At 42.9% G+C, this 18,441-nt stretch overlaps 1 protein-coding gene across 16 annotated transcripts in view; it reads right to left on the bottom strand.

Moving 5' to 3' along the window:
* Nucleotides 1-16,873, bottom strand: part of amph (amphiphysin) — a 38,827-nt gene extending 21,954 nt beyond the window's left edge. For 15 of the 16 annotated variants that reach the window (XM_056410505.1, XM_056410493.1, XM_056410491.1 and 12 more), the window contains exons 1-9: nt 16,777-16,873; nt 11,920-12,000; nt 11,406-11,460; nt 11,231-11,325; nt 10,141-10,236; nt 9,470-9,762; nt 6,562-6,637; nt 6,340-6,422; nt 6,014-6,152 (exon numbers count right to left, since the gene is read on the bottom strand). In XM_056410505.1, coding sequence (XP_056266480.1) covers nt 6,014-6,152; nt 6,340-6,422; nt 6,562-6,637; nt 9,470-9,762; nt 10,141-10,236; nt 11,231-11,325; nt 11,406-11,460; nt 11,920-12,000; nt 16,777-16,845 — 987 coding nt within the window. In that variant the 5' untranslated portion in view covers nt 16,846-16,873. The remainder of the gene's footprint in view (nt 1-6,013; nt 6,153-6,339; nt 6,423-6,561; nt 6,638-9,469; nt 9,763-10,140; nt 10,237-11,230; nt 11,326-11,405; nt 11,461-11,919; nt 12,001-16,776) is intronic. The other variant, XM_056410495.1, reaches the window with a different exon arrangement.
* Between the last annotated feature and the right edge of the window lie 1,568 nt (nt 16,874-18,441).

Below are 18,441 nucleotides of genomic sequence, written 5' to 3' on the forward strand. Positions count from 1 at the left end.
GACCCTATGAGACGGCATAGATCCTATCTGCCTGATGGATCGTCTGGGTCGTGGAATTCCTGCTCATGACTACGCCACTGTCCTGTTGAGACTCCGCCCTCCTCCTCCCCACCGCCATCTGCCTGATGGATCGTGGAGGTCTCCATCGTGGAATATGCCTACTATGAACTATTCATACACTCTGTCATATTCATTGAATGTATTTTAACTCTAAATCTGTCCTTCTGTACACATTACATCTATTGCATCTGTCCATCCTAGGAGAGGGATCCTCCTCTGTTGCTCTCCTGCAGGTTTCTTCTCTTTTTCAGTCCCTGAAGGGTTATTTGGGAGTTTTTCCTGGTCCGATGTGAGGTTTTGGGGCAGGGATGTCTATGTGTACAGATTGTAAAGCACTCCGAGACAAATTTGTAATTTGTGAAATTGGGCTATACAAATAAACTGAATTGAATTGAATTGAATTCTCATGAGATGACAAGAGTCAAGGAGATCTCAGGGGGGGGCGATATGCACCTGTGACGAGATCTGTGGATAAAAGATTGAATCTTGATGTGCTAAGGGGGAGTGTGGTTTCTGGGCCTCGACTTGTGTGTTGAGGAGAGTTCCCCGTGTGATTGCAATCGCAGGTGAGCATTTGTACTTTGCTTGTGATCAGTGAATAAACGTCTCCCTGAAGGAGAGAACTACAGCAGACTCGTATTTTTGTAGAAGCTCTTCCAGGCGGCCAATTCTGAATTACGTTACAATTTGGTGACCCCGACCGTTGGTTGGCTGACCTGGACAGTAACAAAGAGCTTTTGACCAGAGCGGTGACGTCCGTTTCCCTGACTCCCAACCAAGGGTCGGCGGCTGTTCGGCGGTTGACAACCAGAGGATCCTCATAAATAACAGGTAAAGACAGCTGTCTGTATTGAGTACACTAAATTAGGTTGTCAACGGCGGATAAGCCTCTATCCGTAAATTAAAAATATAGACAGTTAGAAATTGTAACTGATCACATGTAAAGTATAAGCAGATAATCACACTGTTAGGGATATAGGGAGTGTCCATTGATAGGGTATAGTTAGCGAATCTAGAGCGGTAGCTGTGTTGGCAGTAGGGAATTTGGAGACTTGGGCCTTTAGGTAAATTAATAGAGTTTCGATAAGACTAAGGGACGCTCTTCGGAGATACTAAGGTCGGTTCTTAGTCGGTAGAAATCCATGTTCTATATTTTAAGTGTCGAGGAGTCCGCTAAAATAAACAGAACCGCTGGTCCTGACTACTGAGTGAGTCAGTGTAGTAGCGAAAACCACTGTACACCGAGTGTCGAGGAGTCCGCTCAGTACATGGTCCTGTCGTCTGTGTTAAAAGAGGCAGTGTGGTGATGAATAGGGTAAGTCCGTGTTAAAACGTGGATAATTCCGTTTAATGCGTTGTACGCCACTGGATGTAGTCACCTAGTGATAGGGGTAAATTAGAGAATATAGTTCATCTCGTGTGTATTCCGCGAGATGCAATGGACACAGGGAGAGATTTTTTGTTTTCAATAAACTGTGTGGGGGGTTTGCTGTAGCTCTTGGCGATTTTAACGAGACCTGAACACCGAGCGTATCGGGACACGTAAGTGCCCTGAGAATTCCTCGGAGGAAGGTTCTCGGCCAGACTACGTCTCTGTGGGGCATTGAAGAGGGGTAAACCGGGAAATTCATTGACGAGGGTACTATGAAGTGAAGGAGAAATAAAACAATATTTGTGAACTGGTGTTATCAAATCCTAGCGGACGAGCGCTGTATCCTTATGATACAGTAGAAGCTTCTCGCCTGAGTTCATAGTATTGGTTATTGCAACTTTTCTCCTGGCTTCAAAGGATACGTGTAAAAATCACATTTATGCTTGTTTGGAAAGCTGCTGCAGAGCGGATCATTCTGTGTATGTGTGTGTGTGTGTGACTTGCTGTGACCTTGGGGTGCTCAGACTCCTTCTCTCGAGAAAAATGGAAATGATTTTTAACAAAGAATATATTGATACATATTTGACGGTAAAACCAACATAATTGATGAAGTATATAGAGTTTAAAATCTTGAGCTCAAGTAGTAGGTACATAAAAAGTTATTCTGCAATATAAATAACGCATGATAAAGATTCGGGAGTGTGTATGAAAAGGTGAATGCTGAGGGAGTGTGTGAGAAAAGCTCCTGTTATGTTGAAGTATTCCTATAGACCTCAGTGGTAATGACTTCATGAACTTCTTTTATGAAAAGATTGTAACTATTAGGGACAAGATTAATAATCTCTTGCCCTTAACCAGTGCCAATCTGTCCTCAAGTGGAATGGCCTTGGAAACCGCTGTATGCCCTGGTGTATATTTGGAGGGCTTTTCTCCCATCAACCGTGACCAATTATCTTCAACGGTTTCTACTTCGAACACCTCTACCTGTCTCTTGGACCCCATCCCGACGAGGCTGCTTAAAGATGTTTTGCCTTTAATTGGCAGCTGGTATGTGGTAGATATTATCAATGTGTCTCTGCTAACAGGCCACGTACCACACTCCTTCAAAGTGGCTGTTATTAAACCTCTCCTGAAGAAGCCCACTCTGGATCCAGAGGTATTGGCTAACTACAGACCGATCTCTAACCTCCCTTTCCTCTCCAAGATCCTTGAGAAAGTGGTCGCAAATCAGTTGTGCAAATTTCTACATCATAATAGTTTATTTGAGAAATTTCAATCAGGATTTAGAAAACACCACAGCACTGAGACGGCACTGGTGAAAATTACAAATGACCTCTTAATGGCAGCAGATAAAGGACTCCTCTCTGTCCTGGTCTTGTTAGACCTTAGTGCTGATAGAGGACTCCTCTCTGTCCTGGTCTTGTTAGACCTTAGTGCTGATAGAGGACTCATCTCTGTACTGGTCTTGTTAGACCTTAGTGCTGCATTCGACACCATTGACCATGACATCCTATTACAGAGACTGGAGCAGTCGATTGGCATTTCAGGCACGGCACTAATTTGGTTTAAATCCTATTTATCAGATCGATCTCAGTTTGTATTTGTAAACGATGACGCCTCGATAACCACCAACGTTAATCACGGAGTTCCACAAGGTTCTGTGCTTGGACCAATTTTATTTACCTTATACATGCTTCCTTTGGGCAATATTATCAGGAAACACTCCATAAACTTTCATTGTTATGCAGATGATACTCAACTATATCTATCGATAAAACCAGAGGAGAGCAACCAACTCGGTAAAATGCAAGCATGTCTTAAAGACATAAAAACATGGATGACCTGCAATTTCTTGATGTTAAACTCAGACAAAACCGAAGTAATTTTAATCGGCCCTGAGCACCTCAGAGATCAATTATCTGGTGATGTGGTTTCTGTAGACGGCATTGCCCTGGCATCCAACACCACTGTAAAGAATCTTGGCGTTATCTTTGATCGGGACTTGTCCTTTAACTCCCACGTAAAGCAAATCTCAAGGACTGCATTCTTTCATCTACGTAATATTTCAAAAATCAGGCACATCTTGTCTCAAAGATGCAGAAAAATTGGTTCACGCGTTCGTTACTTCGAGACTGGATTACTGCAACTCCTTATTATCAGGCTGCTCTAATACATCTCTTAGGTCCCTCCAGTTGATCCAGAATGCTGCAGCTCGTGTTCTCACTAAAACTAAGAAAAGAGATCACATCACTCCTGCACTAGCTGCTCTGCACTGGCTCCCAGTAAAATCAAGAATCACTTTTAAAATTCTTCTCTTAACCTACAAAGCCTTGATTGGTGATGCACCATCATATCTTAAGGAGCTTGGAGTACCATATTGCCCCACTAGAGAGCTACGCTCACTAAATGCGGGACTACTTAGTTCCTAGAGTCTTAAAAAGTAGAATGGGAGCCAGAGCCTTTAGTTATCAAGCTCCTCTTTTATGGAACCAGCTTCCAATTTCAGTCCGGGAGGCAGACAGTCACCTCGTTTAAGAGTAGACTGAAGACCTTCCTCTTTGACAGAGCTTATAGTTAGGGCTGAATCAGGTTCACCTGGTCCAGCCCCTTGATATGCTGCTATAGGCTTATAGCTGCCGGGGGACGTTTAGGATGCACTGAATACCTATCTCCTCTTTTTTCTCTCCTTAGGGACGTTTAGGATGCACTGAGCACCTCTCTCCTCTCCTCTCTCCTTAGGGATGAATGTTCATCTCTCAATCACACGTTACTAACTCTGCTTTCTCCCCGGAGTCCTTGTGACTTCACGTCTCATGGGGTCATCGGACCCTATGAGACGGCATAGATCCTATCTGCTGATGGATCATCGAGGTCTGGGCCGTGGAATTCCTGCTCCTGACTACGCCACTGTCCTGTTGAGACTCCGCCCACTGTTGAGACTCCGCCCACTCCTCCTCCCCACCGCCATCTGCCTGATGGATCGTGGAGGTCTCCATCATGGAATATGCCTACTTATGAACTATTCATCCACTCTGTCATATTCATTGAATGTATTTAAACTCTAAATCGGTCCTTCTGTACACATTACATCTATTGTTCTGTCCATCCTGGAGAGGGATCCTCCTCTGTTCTCTCCTGAAGGTTTCTTCCCTTTTTTTCCCCCTGAAGGGTTATTTTGGAGTTTTTCCTGGTCCGATGTGAGGTTTTGGGGCAGGGATGTCTATGTGTACAGATTGTAAAGCACTCCGAGACAAATTTGTAATTTGTGAAATTGGGCTATACAAATAAACTGAATTGAAAATTGAATTGAATTGAATGTTCCCTCACCACAAACAGTCCACACATGTCACATGTTCCCTCACCACAAACAGTCCACACATGTCACATGTTCCCTCACCACAAACAGTCCACACATGTCACATGTTCCCTCACCACATACAGTCCACACGTCACATGTTCCCTCACCACAAACAGTCCACACATGTCACATGTTCCCTCACCACATACAGTCCACACATGTCACATGTTCCCTCACCACATACAGTCCACACATGTCCCCTCACCACAAACAGTCCACACATGTCACATGTTCCCACACCACAAACAGTCCACACATGTCACATGTTCCCTCACCACATACATTCCACACATGTCACATGTTCCCTCACCACAAACAGTCCACACATGTCACATGTTCCCTCACCACAAACAGTCCACACATGTCACATGTTCCCTGGGTTAGGGGTTAGGGTTAGGGTTATATACAAACAGTCTGCTGGTACAAAATGTCTATTTATCAATCACGCATATATATATATTTACATACATATATATAGATGTATATGTATATATATATATATTTACATACATATATATATATATATGTATGTATGTATGTATAAACACTGTTTGCTGTTTGATTATTTTGATAATCGATTAATCTGTTGACTATTTTTTCGATTAATCGGATTAAAAAAATACAAACTGTAATTTTCAACCCTTCATTCAAAACAGGGTTTGCACAGTCATGGAAAATCTGGAAAAGTCATTGAATTTTAAAATGTTATTTCCAGGCCTGGAAAAGTCATTGAAAAAAATAAAATCCCAAAGGTTTTTGAAAAGTAATGCAAATGTGTTATATTCATATGTTCATGTACACAGTATATACTGTATGCTTTGGAATCCTCATTGTTAGTTAAAATACTACATCTTCATGTAAACACCGAGCTCTGCGCTCAACTCAACTTTTTTAATGCTCCGCGACTTATATAAAGCACTCCGAGACAAATTTGTAATTTGTGAAATTGGGCTATACAAATAAACTGAATTGAATTATTGAGACCTAATAATCACAGACACAACGAATCGATAATGAAATTCCTGTTAGGATTAGATCAACCTGAATTGTGTCCAGATAGGGTTGGATCTACCTTTGATGAGAGGTGGATTAAGTATGGATAGCATATACCCATGATGGAGATCTGGATCCAGTTAGGATTAGATCTTCCTGTGATGGGGATCTGGGTCCATGATTACATCGCCCTATGCTGTAACGGTGAAATGATTAAGCATTAGATCTACCTGTATAGGGGATTTGGGCCGCGGTGGTCCAGGTGAGGCCGGGTGGAGCATGTGGTTAGAAGTGGCTTCTGGACTCTCGGGTGAACTCTCATCTTCTGGTGGTGATGGTGTTCTGGCAAGTCTCAGTGGTCCTGAATCACTGTGGGACAGAAGGTCATGTGACCCTGAGATTCATCAAGTGAAAACATCTCCACCAAACGGAGATCTAGAACAACGTCAACGTATTGCAACAATCTGAACGATGATTTGGTCACCAGGAATAAAATCTAATATTTGACTACGATAATGTTGAAAAACCATTCAACTGATTTCCACAGTGATCTGACCTCGGCGCTCCTTGGATGGTGAACATCTTGTCGGAGTGCTGCTCGGCCAGTTGGGTCATCACCTCGTACAGCTGCCTGCACACCTGTAGGTCCCAGAGAGAAGACGCCACCTCTCCCCATGTCAAGCTCTCACACCGTGGCCTCAGCCCATTGGCTCACACTACACAGCCTGAGCGTTAACATGTTTGTTACTGTCGTAAAACAAAGACCCCCCAAACTCACCAGAGAGATCTCGCGGTGAAATTTGGCCTCCAAATTGGTGACGCTCTTATAGGTGCTGATGTAGAAACCAACCCGGCTACAGAAGGACACACAGTTTGTGATCGTTACTGATTTGTTGTTGTTGTTGTTGTTGGAAGAGTTGATTCAACTCATCTGCTGCAATAGTGTTTCAAGAAGTTCTAAACTAGCAGTCCACATGTATACGTGGCAAGGCCCCCCCCCCCTCTAACCCTAGTACCCGAATACTCTGCAGTATCTGTACATGTACTACTTTACATATAATACTCTGCAGTATCTGTACATGTACTACTTTACATAATACTCTGCAGTATCTGTACATGTACTACTTTACATAATACTCTGCAGTATCTGTACATGTACTACTTTACATATAATACTCTGTAGTATCTGTACATGTACTACTTTACATATAATACTCTGCAGTATCTGTACATGTACTACTTTACATAATACTCTGCAGTATCTGTACATGTACTACTTTACATATACTACTCTGTAGTATCTGTACATGTAGTACTTTACATATAATACTCTGTAGTATCTGTACATGTACTACTTTACATAATACTCTGTAGTATCTGTACATGTACTACTTTACATATAATACTCTGCAGTATCTGTACATGTACTACTTTACATATAATACTCTGTAGTATCTGTACATGTACTACTTTACATATAATACTCTGCAGTATCTGTACATGTACTACTTTACATATAATACTCTGCAGTATCTGTACATGTACTACTTTACATATAATACTCTGTAGTATCTGTACATGTACTACTTTACATATAATACTCTGTAGTATCTGTACATGTACTACTTTACATAATACTCTGCAGTATCTGTACATGTAATACTTTACATATAATACTCTGCAGTATCTGTACATGTACTACTTTACATACAATACTCTGTAGTATCTGTACATGTACTACTTTACATAATACTCTGTAGTATCTGTACATGTACTACTTTACATATAATACTCTGTAGTATCTGTACATGTACTACTTTACATATAATACTCTGCAGTATCTGTACATGTAATACTTTACATATAATACTCTGCAGTATCTGTACATGTACTACTTTACATATAATACTCTGTAGTATCTGTACATGTACTACTTTACATAATACTCTGTAGTATCTGTACATGTACTACTTTACATATAATACTCTGTAGTATCTGTACATGTACTACTTTACATATAATACTCTGCAGTATCTGTACATGTAATACTTTACATATAATACTCTGCAGTATCTGTACATGTACTACTTTACATATAATACTCTGTAGTATCTGTACATGTACTACTTTACATATAATACTCTGTAGTATCTGTACATGTAATACTTTACATATAATACTCTGTAGTATCTGTACATGTACTACTTTACATATAATACTCTGTAGTATCTGTACATGTACTACTTTACATATAATACTCTGTAGTATCTGTACATGTACTACTTTACATATAATACTCTGCAGTATCTGTACATGTAATACTTTACATATAATACTCTGTAGTATCTGTACATGTACTACTTTACATATAATACTCTGCAGTATCTGTACATGTAATACTTTACATAATACTCTGTAGTATCTGTACATGTACTACTTTACATATAATACTCTGTAGTATCTGTACATGTACTACTTTACATATAATACTCTGCAGTATCTGTACATGTACTACTTTACATATAATACTCTGCAGTATCTGTACATGTACTACTTTACATATAATACTCTGTAGTATCTGTACATGTAATAATTTACATATAATACTCTGTAGTATCTGTACATGTACTACTTTACATAATACTCTGCAGTATCTGTACATGTACTACTTTACATATAATACTATGTAGTATCTGTACATGTACTACTTTACATATAATACTCTGTAGTATCTGTACATGTACTACTTTACATATAATACTAAGTTTATTTTGAAAAGACACTGTATGTAAAGAGCAAAATGAAACCTGATGCTAGAGATAAACGTAGAGTGTATATTGACAGATTAAAATCTGATTTAATTCATTCATTCATGCATATATACATACATTCATAGGAGAACTAGCCCTCTTGAGGCGCACATCATTTTAAAACAAGTGAATGATTATCTTTACATATGAATTATAAATAAGTGTGCTAGTAGTAGCAGCAGTAGTAGTAGCAGTAGTAGCAGCAGTAGCAGTAGCAGCAGTAGCAGTAGCAGTAGCAGTAGCAGTAGCAGTAGCAGTAGCAGCAGTAGCAGCAGTAGCAGCAGTAGCAGTAGCAGCAGTGGCAGCAGTGGCGGTAGCAGTGGCAGTGGCAGTGCAGGTGGCAGTGGTAGCAGTGGCAGCAGTGGTAGCAGCAGTGGTAGCAGTGGCAGCAGCAGCAGTGGCAGTGGTAGCAGTGGCAGCAGTGGTAGCAGTGGCAGTGGCAGTGGTAGCAGTGGTAGCAGTGGCAGTGGCAGCAGTGGCAGCAGTGGCAGTGGCAGCAGTGGTGGCAGTGGCAGCAGTGGCAGCAGCAGTAGCAGTAGCAGCAGTGGCAGCAGTAGTAGCAGCAGTAGTAGCAGTAGTAGCAGTAGCAGCAGTAGCAGTAGCAGCAGTAGTAGCAGTAGTAGCAGTAGCAGCAGCAGCAGTAGTAGCAGTAGTAGCAGTAGCAGCAGTAGTAGGATAGGAGCAACCTGCTGACATTTTAAAACGTGTTCTTTGTTCCGCTGATGTTGAGAGATGCTGGATTATTAGTCTAAAGACTAGTTTCTATGGAAACAAGAAATGGATCTTCACAGACTGCAGTTCTTTCTTCCCGTTTCACATTAACAAAGCTAAATATGATGTCACCCGTCAGGCAGGCGTGTCTGAGATGTGACTCACCTGTCCCAGAGAGTCGGGAGTTCATCTTGCAGACCGACGTCCAACTCATCGAACACCTTCTGAGCCTTCTTCAACTCCTCCTCTGCCTTCAGAAAACAACAAGTCGGTTTCAGACCATGAACTCCATCCAGCTGGTACAACACCTGGTCCCCGACTTCTCCCCGTTTCACCACACAGGGGCTCACCTTCATCATCTTGCGGTCGTTCTTCATCCCCGACATCTGCAGAGTTTCCATGTGATGACGAGCGCTGTCGTAGTCAATGAGTTTACGACTTCGTTTGGCCACACGAGTCTGAGATGTCACAAGGTTTGTGACCATTAGAGTTAATCCGCACGGTATCCAAATGTCCTAAATGCACCTTTTTATTAATCTTCTTTTCTTCTTTTGTATTGCTGTACTGTCATTACGTGTAAAGTGATGTGTGCTTTCTATTTTCACTCTGCTTGTATTCTTAAACTACATCAACCTGCCAAGGGACTACAGATGGAAACTAGCCTCCCGGCTATAATCTGGCATATTTACATGTACATTATACTGTCTATCAATATGCACTGTCCCTTATTCTCTAAATAAATAAATTAAAACATTTAAAAAAAGGTTTCAGGTTTTAGAGACTTTCTACCTCGAAACCATCACTAATGTTTTCATCATAGACAAAGTGTGTGTTACCTTGAGGTCAGGGAACTGAAGCAGGTACTCATCCAGGTTCAGCAGCAACGAGTCCACCAGTTTGTTGTGAAAGTCTTCCCACATTGCATCACAGTCCTGCAGGAACCACATCACTCATGTTACCATAGCAACACGTCAAGACGTTGAATTGAATCTGTAAACTCTACAATGCAGGATCAGCGGTCTCGTTTGGGCCGACCAGCCAACTCGTAGCTCAAGGGAACAGCTGCTGTGGCCCTGGAGGAGCATGTGGCCCCAACAGCAGAGCTCTTATCACAGGTTTTACAAACAGCATTATGGTCTGGCTTCAAAAAACTGCCTAAGTGAAACTTAACAACGCAACATACAAATAATCTCAAAATGACTCAACACTAGCATTGTGGTTTACAGAGACTACTCTGTAGACCATCCCTGTTCCTATGACTCACCAGGCTGTATAGAGACTACTCTGTGGACCATCCCTGTTCCTATGACTCACCAGGCTGTATAGAGACTACTCTGCGGACCATCCCTGTTCCTATGACTCACCAGGCTGTATAGAGACTACTCTGCGGACCATCCCTGTTCCTATGACTCACCAGGCTGTATAGAGACTACTCTGTGGACCATCCCTGTTCCTATGACTCACCAGGCTGTATAGAGACTACTCTGCAGACCATCCCTGTTCCTATGACTCACCAGGCTGTATAGAGACTACTCTGTGGACCATCCCTGTTCCTATGACTCACCAGGCTGTATAGAGACTACTCTGTGGACCATCCCTGTTCCTATGACTCACCAGGCTGTATAGAGACTACTCTGTGGACCATCCCTGTTCCTATGGTGCGTCTCGTGCTGACGCTGAGTGCCGTGACAAAGCGCCTGTGAATGAGAACCAGCTGGTTCATGACAGATGAGCGGAGGTGATTCACAGACCCGGCTACATGAGAACTCAGATCATAATACAGTGGTGAGTATACTGTTGCTCCTCGTGGATACGTTGAAGAGCCGTGCTTCAGTTCAGCTGTGTTACAGGGACACCTGGACAGCTTTGGGTCACACTGACAACAAGACACCTGTCCAGTAATGCAGGTGATGTTATGACTCTGACCTTCCCAATGACCATGACGTCATCTTTCCCATGCCAGTCTGGTTCATAGACTTCATGCAGGGACTGCGTCAGGTTGATGGAGACCTGCTGCATCGCTGCAGGGACAAACGCAGTCGTAGTTTCACACATGGCGTGTTACACTGAACGTGACTGAATAAGAAGGACTTGTTCTCACCTTTAATGGCCGACATGTAGGCCTTCATCTCTCTCTGCAGCCGTGAACCTTCAGACTGACACGACACACACACATCAGTCAACTTCAGGACTCGTGATAAACATTTTGTTTGTATTTTGGCGAGTTTAAAGGTGAATCTGCAGTCAGGATCATTTTTGTCAGAAATGAACTAAAGTGTACTCCAGCTAAGGAAACCTCATTGATGGAGAGCCGAGCATCATCACAGACACTATGAACTACAGACCGACTTCAATACAAACTGAACTGTAAACAACTTTATTTCAATGGTCATTTCCGGCTGGCACAACTATCACAATGCAATAAGGTGATTTAGGGAGTTTACACATCCATATATGACTAAATGTTGCAATGGAATGATGAATGGAAATAGAGTACAAGGCCCTGTCTGTGCCGACAGAGTCTAGTGACCCTGGGCTCAGCCGAGCTGCTGTAAAGTGTCTGTCGAGTCACAGACTTCATGGTGTGGTAACGCTGCTGTGGAAATATCGCTCACCTCCTGTCTCCGGAAGTTCACGACTACCTGTTCAAACTGCTCATCTTTGGTCTCATCTGCTTTTCCCAGTTTCTGCAGGACCTGAAAAATCACAAAATGTTCAAGATGAATATTACTGTAACTTTTCTAATCAAACAGTCACTTTTTAAAAACAATGTGTAACATGTTGACAGTTATTCAGATAACATTTGATCTCAGCCAGCGTTGGAAATACACAAGGGCATCCAGTCCCTTATCACATGTAACATGACTCCTCTGTAGTTGTGTTTGACAGAAGCTTTGTGGCGTCACCAGCTGGATGGAGACGCCGTAGAGCTGTGGATGTGACGCGCTCCGTGTTGTCGGTCAGTATCTGGACTCGTTGCTCACACCGACACACTTACTGTAAATATTGTGTTGTTTTTTTATTTGTAAATAGTGTGTACTTGTTGCCCTTGCACATTCCTGCTGAGCATTGCCACTTTCATTTCACTGCACACCCTGTGTGTGTATGTGACAAATAAAACATCTTGAATCTTGAATCTTGAATCTTTATAAAATGTAACCTGTGAATTCATTCTGATGAACTGTTGCCCTTTGTCCAGGGTCCTAAGGGTCCTGATGCACTGGAAGTTGAACATGAGTTTTCTCCTGCAGGTCCCTTCGTTTGGGGAAGTTGACCTCGGATCGTTCGTATTGTTTTCTGGGTTTTGAGGTCGTTTTGGGGTGATGTGGGTTTGGCCTATAATTTACACTATAATGCAAACAAACTAATGACTGCCGTTATTACAAGGACAGAACTAAAGAGCAGAACCAGATATGCTCCTCTTTCTCATTTTTCCAACCGCTATCTTAATCTAACCACAATCGTTTCTCACTCTCATCTTGGTGTCCCTCTCCTCTAAACGGTGGCGTGCCGTGGGCCTTCAGTGAGGTCCTACAGTCCCACCCGAATTAATCCACCTCTTATTACCATCATTATGACGTCATGGCTCTAGACACGATACAGTTAGACAGAGACGCAGCATAAATAGGCGTTGCGTCACCTTGAAATTGACATTTTTATTCAGAGAATCGCAGGGGAAGAGTCCAATCCAGTCCAACTAACGGGCAAAACATAGTCGAGTGCAACAGTTATATTAATATTCGTCTTCTATCCATTTCTGGTCCACACACTTTGAGCTTTAAGTCTTTGACTTGTGGCCAGAGCAGCTTCACCGGGATGACGCTGACTTCCTGTTTGAACACGTGACACAGCGAGTCTCTTCAACACGGCCCTCTGGTTCGTCACCTGTTCGCCGAGCAGCTCCGCTGCCGCGTGTTCGTTGAGCTGTGGATCCGCTTCGTGTCCCCAGAAGGTTCAAAGCACCGATGCTTGTTGGTGTCTCGCCGCCGCCTCGGTTGGACAACTCGCGTTGCAAAGCGTGGCTCCAGACACCGAGCCGATCACTAACAGGCACCAGGCAGTCCGGGGAGCAGAGCTGCTCGGGCCGCCGGTCGCTCGGAGTTGGAGCTTTGAAGTGGCGCGCGAGCCTCTTCCCGCCTGACGGGCTTTGGAGCGTCGGCGTCGGTCTTGAGAACGGCGTTATAATTACATCCTCCACCAAATCCATATCTTCTCCTCCTTCCGCCATTGTGGGTTGAACAAACAGCTAAGTAGTACGCAAATTAATTCGTTTATCAAATTCAGTTTCCTAGTTGTGAGGTTTTGCATATACCTGCCCATAGACCCCGCCTCTCAATATTGGTAATCCAATCAAAAGACGTGCAGCACTCCGCCTGCTAGCTGCTCCTATGCCGGTTCCGGGGCCTTCTAGAAGGCCTAGAGGAGCCAACTCTAAAGCTGATTGGTTGACACAACATTGTCATTCCCATTCACTTTAAGCTACCAGCGCCCGCAATGTTGATTCTGCAGGCCTACGGGCAGATTTTAGCCCCCTGGCAACACACGATGGCTGAATATGATTGGATAAAAGATCTAACATAAAGACCAGCCCTCCAAATCTCAACCTGGGGCTGGCAGCAGCGCAACCAAGAGGAACGCTATGAAATGAAGAGTATAACTCTTACTCTGGGGAATCATTGAATACATATTTGTGGGGAAATATATATATTTTGTAATTATATTCTGATGATGTTTAGGCCAGCAGAGAAGGCCTTGCTGGCCCTGATGGCCCGCCACTGCCTCTAAACTACAAACTGTCCATGGCTAACTTTTACATGACGTCACATGTCATGTAGCAGACGCTTTTATCCAAAGCGACTCACAATAAGTGAATCAACCTAGAGAACAAACTAAGAACAACAGGAATACAGAAAGTAACATTTCCTCAACATAGTGGAACTACTAAAGTACCACAATAAGATATTTAAGAGCCACTGAAGTGATAATCTGTGTTTTAATCCAGGTATAGTCTAAAGGTGTTTTCAGTCTCCGGTGAAGCTGTAGAGACTTCCTGCTGTCCTGATGTCAGGTGGGAGCTGGTTCCACCAATCAGGAGCCAGGACAGCACCAGTCTGGATGTAGTGATGAGCTCGAGGTCACGAAGTCACGAGTCGGTCGGCTGTTGCCGAGCAGAGCGACCGTGATGAGGTGTACGGTGTGACATCCCTCTGAGACTTGAGGGCTGGAGATAACTCGCTCAGATGGATCTCATGGAATGTAAATGGACCGGTAAAACGAGCGCCTAAAAAACCTTAAAGCTGATGTCGTTTTCCTCCACATCTGACCAGCTCAGACTGCGTAAGGCTAGGTTTAGCCATGTGTTCCACTCAGATTTTGATACCAGGGCACGTGGGGTTGCAATATTACTCAGTAGAAAAATACAATTCACTCCAACAAATGTTGTTCCGGACTCCTGTGGCCGATCTGTGGTCGTCATAGGCGCTCTATTCCATGACCTGTTCTGTTGGTTAATGTAGGCGCTACCGACTGGGACCACGTCGGCTTCGCTAACAGACGGCTGGCCTCCCTTCCAAGTCGAAATACACACCAACTGGTGCTTGGAGGTGATCTAAATGATGTAACGGACACAAGGCTGGACCGCTCGTCTTCTAGAAGAGTTCCTCCAACCAAAATGTCCAAATCCTTTTCAATGTTTATGATTGACAATGGATGCGAAGACCCTTGGAGGCTTTATAACCCAAGTTCAAAGGTTTTCTACTTCTTTTCACATGTTCATTCCTCCTCACAAATTGATGACTTCTTTTTAGACAGAGCTTTCATACCCTACGTTAAATCTGTGGAATATTTACCCATTATTATCTCGTACCGTGCTTTTCTACAATTAGACGTCTCCTTCACCCTGAATCAGAAAGATCGTCCAATAAAATCGCAAAATCCATAGATTCCTTGATGGAAATCAACACGTTTGATAAAGTGTCCTTTTCCCTTCTGTGGGAAGCGCCTAAAGCTTTTCTACGAGGGTAAATCATTTCCTTTACATCATACTCAAACTAAATGGGGAGGCTACAACATTTAACAGAACCTATTCACAACCTTGATAAGCAGTGTGTTTCTAATCCATCGCCTGCTCAAGGAAAGGGAAAACCTGCCATTAGAATGTAATCTGCTGTCAACCAAAGGAACAGCTGCTGTCGCCCTCTCGTGGCCGCTCATACGAGGGTCGGCTGCTGGCTCATCAGCTCAAACGGCTGATCCCTAAAGTCATGGGAACTTAAAAACAAGCTCAAACGAAATGAACCAATGAGCAAAACGCCTCGCTTCCAATCTGCATTACAATGCGAAGCGTGAGTATAAACAAAGCTAACTGGTGCAAGACTAGCGTAGCAAGACAAGCGTAGCAAGACTAGCATAGCAAGACTAGCATAGCAAGACTAGCGTAGCAACCCTACCGTAGGAAGACTAGCGTAGCAACACTAGCGGAGCAACACTACCGTAGCAAGACTAGCGTAGCAAGACTAGCGGAGCAACACTACCGTAGCAAGACTACCGTAGCAACACTAGCGTAGCAAGAATAGCATAGCAACACTAACGGAGCGGACACTGCAGTACAGACATGAAGACACTGTAGTACACTATATATATATATATATATATACAGGGCTCTCAAGTGTCACGCATTGAGCGTGAGACTCACGCATTTCGGTCTTAAGTCACGCACTCCCGCCACACATCGTATTTCTCACGCTGAAAAAACTCTCGTCTATTTAATGTTTTAATGTGCCGCAGCGCGCCAACATGAGCCGCCCTCACCGTGGAGGAATCACGCGCTCCCCTGGAGTTCTGCTGCGAGGAGCCACTTATCAGCCAATCCAAAAAAAGAAATGGGCTACACAATAGCCAATCAGAAAAAAAATGTATCTGTTGTATCTGGGTAAGATTTAATCCAGCAACCAATGAAAATAAAGCATCCTGGAATTGCGCGCGACTGACTGATATCCGAAAATGTCGTTCTGGGGGGGGGGGGGGGGGGAGAGAGCCCTTTATATATATATATATATCCTGTCCTATAAATATTGTGCAGGTAACTGAGCCTGCGTCAGAAATTACGTCATCACAGCCCCCCACCCCCGCCCCCCTGGCGACCTTGGGGCAGGAGCAACCTCCTCACGTCATTTAGTGAAAGACGTGGAATACATGCGGGACATGTGACGTCATAGCAAAGCGATACAATCATGTTCGTCCACGTCTCTTCCGCCGTGGACTCTCTGCCAACGCGTCATGATTCCACGGTTTCCTGTGCTGAAGCATCATGACGTCACCCCGTCCGTAAGAACCGAATACCGGGGACGTCTCCTGACGCTCTGCGGGCCTGCAGCCTCCATGTCCCCGTCGTCCTCCATCTGTCGCCCACCGTCACCAGCTGCTTCGCCCTCATCATCACACCACCACCATCCTCATCTTCATCGTCTTACCTTCTCCTGCGCGCGGTTCAGCCGTTTCTGCACGTTTTTAGCAAAGACTCCCGTTTTAATTTCTGCCATGATGACTGCAGAGAGAGAGGATTAGAGACGAGCTGACAGGAGGGGGAGGCGTGTGCGTGTGCGCGCGCGCGCGTGTGTGTGTGTGTGTGAAGTGGGCGGGCTTTAGAGCGACGACAAGTCAGCTGATTGGATTGATTCAGTCAACCTCCCGTTTCTTTGGTTAGAATGAAACGGTATCAACACTATAGTTATACATAAATACAGTCTATATATAAATATATACATTATGAATAATACACATGTATGTATATATATCTCTATATGTATATAGAGATATATATGTGATATATATACGTATATATGTATATATATGTACATATATATATGTATATATATGTATATATACATATATATGTATATATATATACATATATATATATATATATATATCTATGTATATATACATAGATATATATACGTGTATATATATATCTATGTATATAGACATATATATATATATGTGATGTATATATGTATATATATATATGTACACATATATATATATATATGTATATATACATATATGTATATATATATATCACATATCTATATAGATATATATGTGATATATATGTATATATATATATCATATATATATGGATATACATATATATACCATATATATATGTGATATATATATATATATTTACTGTATATATATATGTATATATACATATATATATATGTATATATATATATCACATATCTATATTGATATATAGATATATATATGTATATATACATATTAGGGCTGGGCAACAATAACAAAATGTTATCGCGATTAATCGCATGATTTCCCTGATTAATCACGATTAATCGCGATTAATCGCATTTGTATACGCAAAATCCAATAATTAATTCAAAAGTAGTGTATAGCGCACTTCTATTTTAAATGTTCTGCCATATGAATGAAAGTGCCATAACATGTGTTGTCCCTGTTAGAGTGAGACACCAGAAAACACTTTCAGTGCAGTTTGTCAATTCCTAGAACTTGACACTTATTTTAAATGTACTGTCAGGACATTGTCCAACGCAGTTATGCAGAGACACTGTGACAGAACGCTGGAGACGCGAAGCAGGGGACATGATCAAAGGCAGTCGTCTCGCAGCAGCGATCATCTCTGGTGCTCTATCTGTGCTCAGTGTGGTGACTTTATGTGACACATTCCACTGCTGTGCAACTTCAGTAAAGTGTCCCGCGCACGTTTCAGCATCATGTCTCTCCTCTGTGTTCATCAGTCAGGGCATGTGAATGCAGCGCCCACTTCTCATCAACATAATGCACAGTAACTCCGAGGTCATTGTGGTCACCCTACTGGACATCACTCGGTAATACCGAGTGATGTCCAGTAGGGTGACCAGATTTGAGTTTGTGAAAAAGAGGACACTTCGTCTCGAGGGGTTTTGTGATGTACATGCCTAAAAGGTGCCTAATATTTCTAGACTGAAATAATATCGGCATTATAATTATTATAACTATGAGGATTTTTTAGTTGCCTATTTTGTGGAGCCCCTCAGGACGTGGTGCCCTCCGCACAGCGCGTAGTGCGCTATGGGAGCGGCGGCGCTGGGAGGAGTTTATAGCACAAACAACAA

This window comes from Pseudoliparis swirei, unplaced genomic scaffold (genome assembly GCF_029220125.1).
Source record: "Pseudoliparis swirei isolate HS2019 ecotype Mariana Trench unplaced genomic scaffold, NWPU_hadal_v1 hadal_25, whole genome shotgun sequence".
NCBI classification, from domain to species: Eukaryota; Metazoa; Chordata; class Actinopteri; order Perciformes; family Liparidae; genus Pseudoliparis; species Pseudoliparis swirei.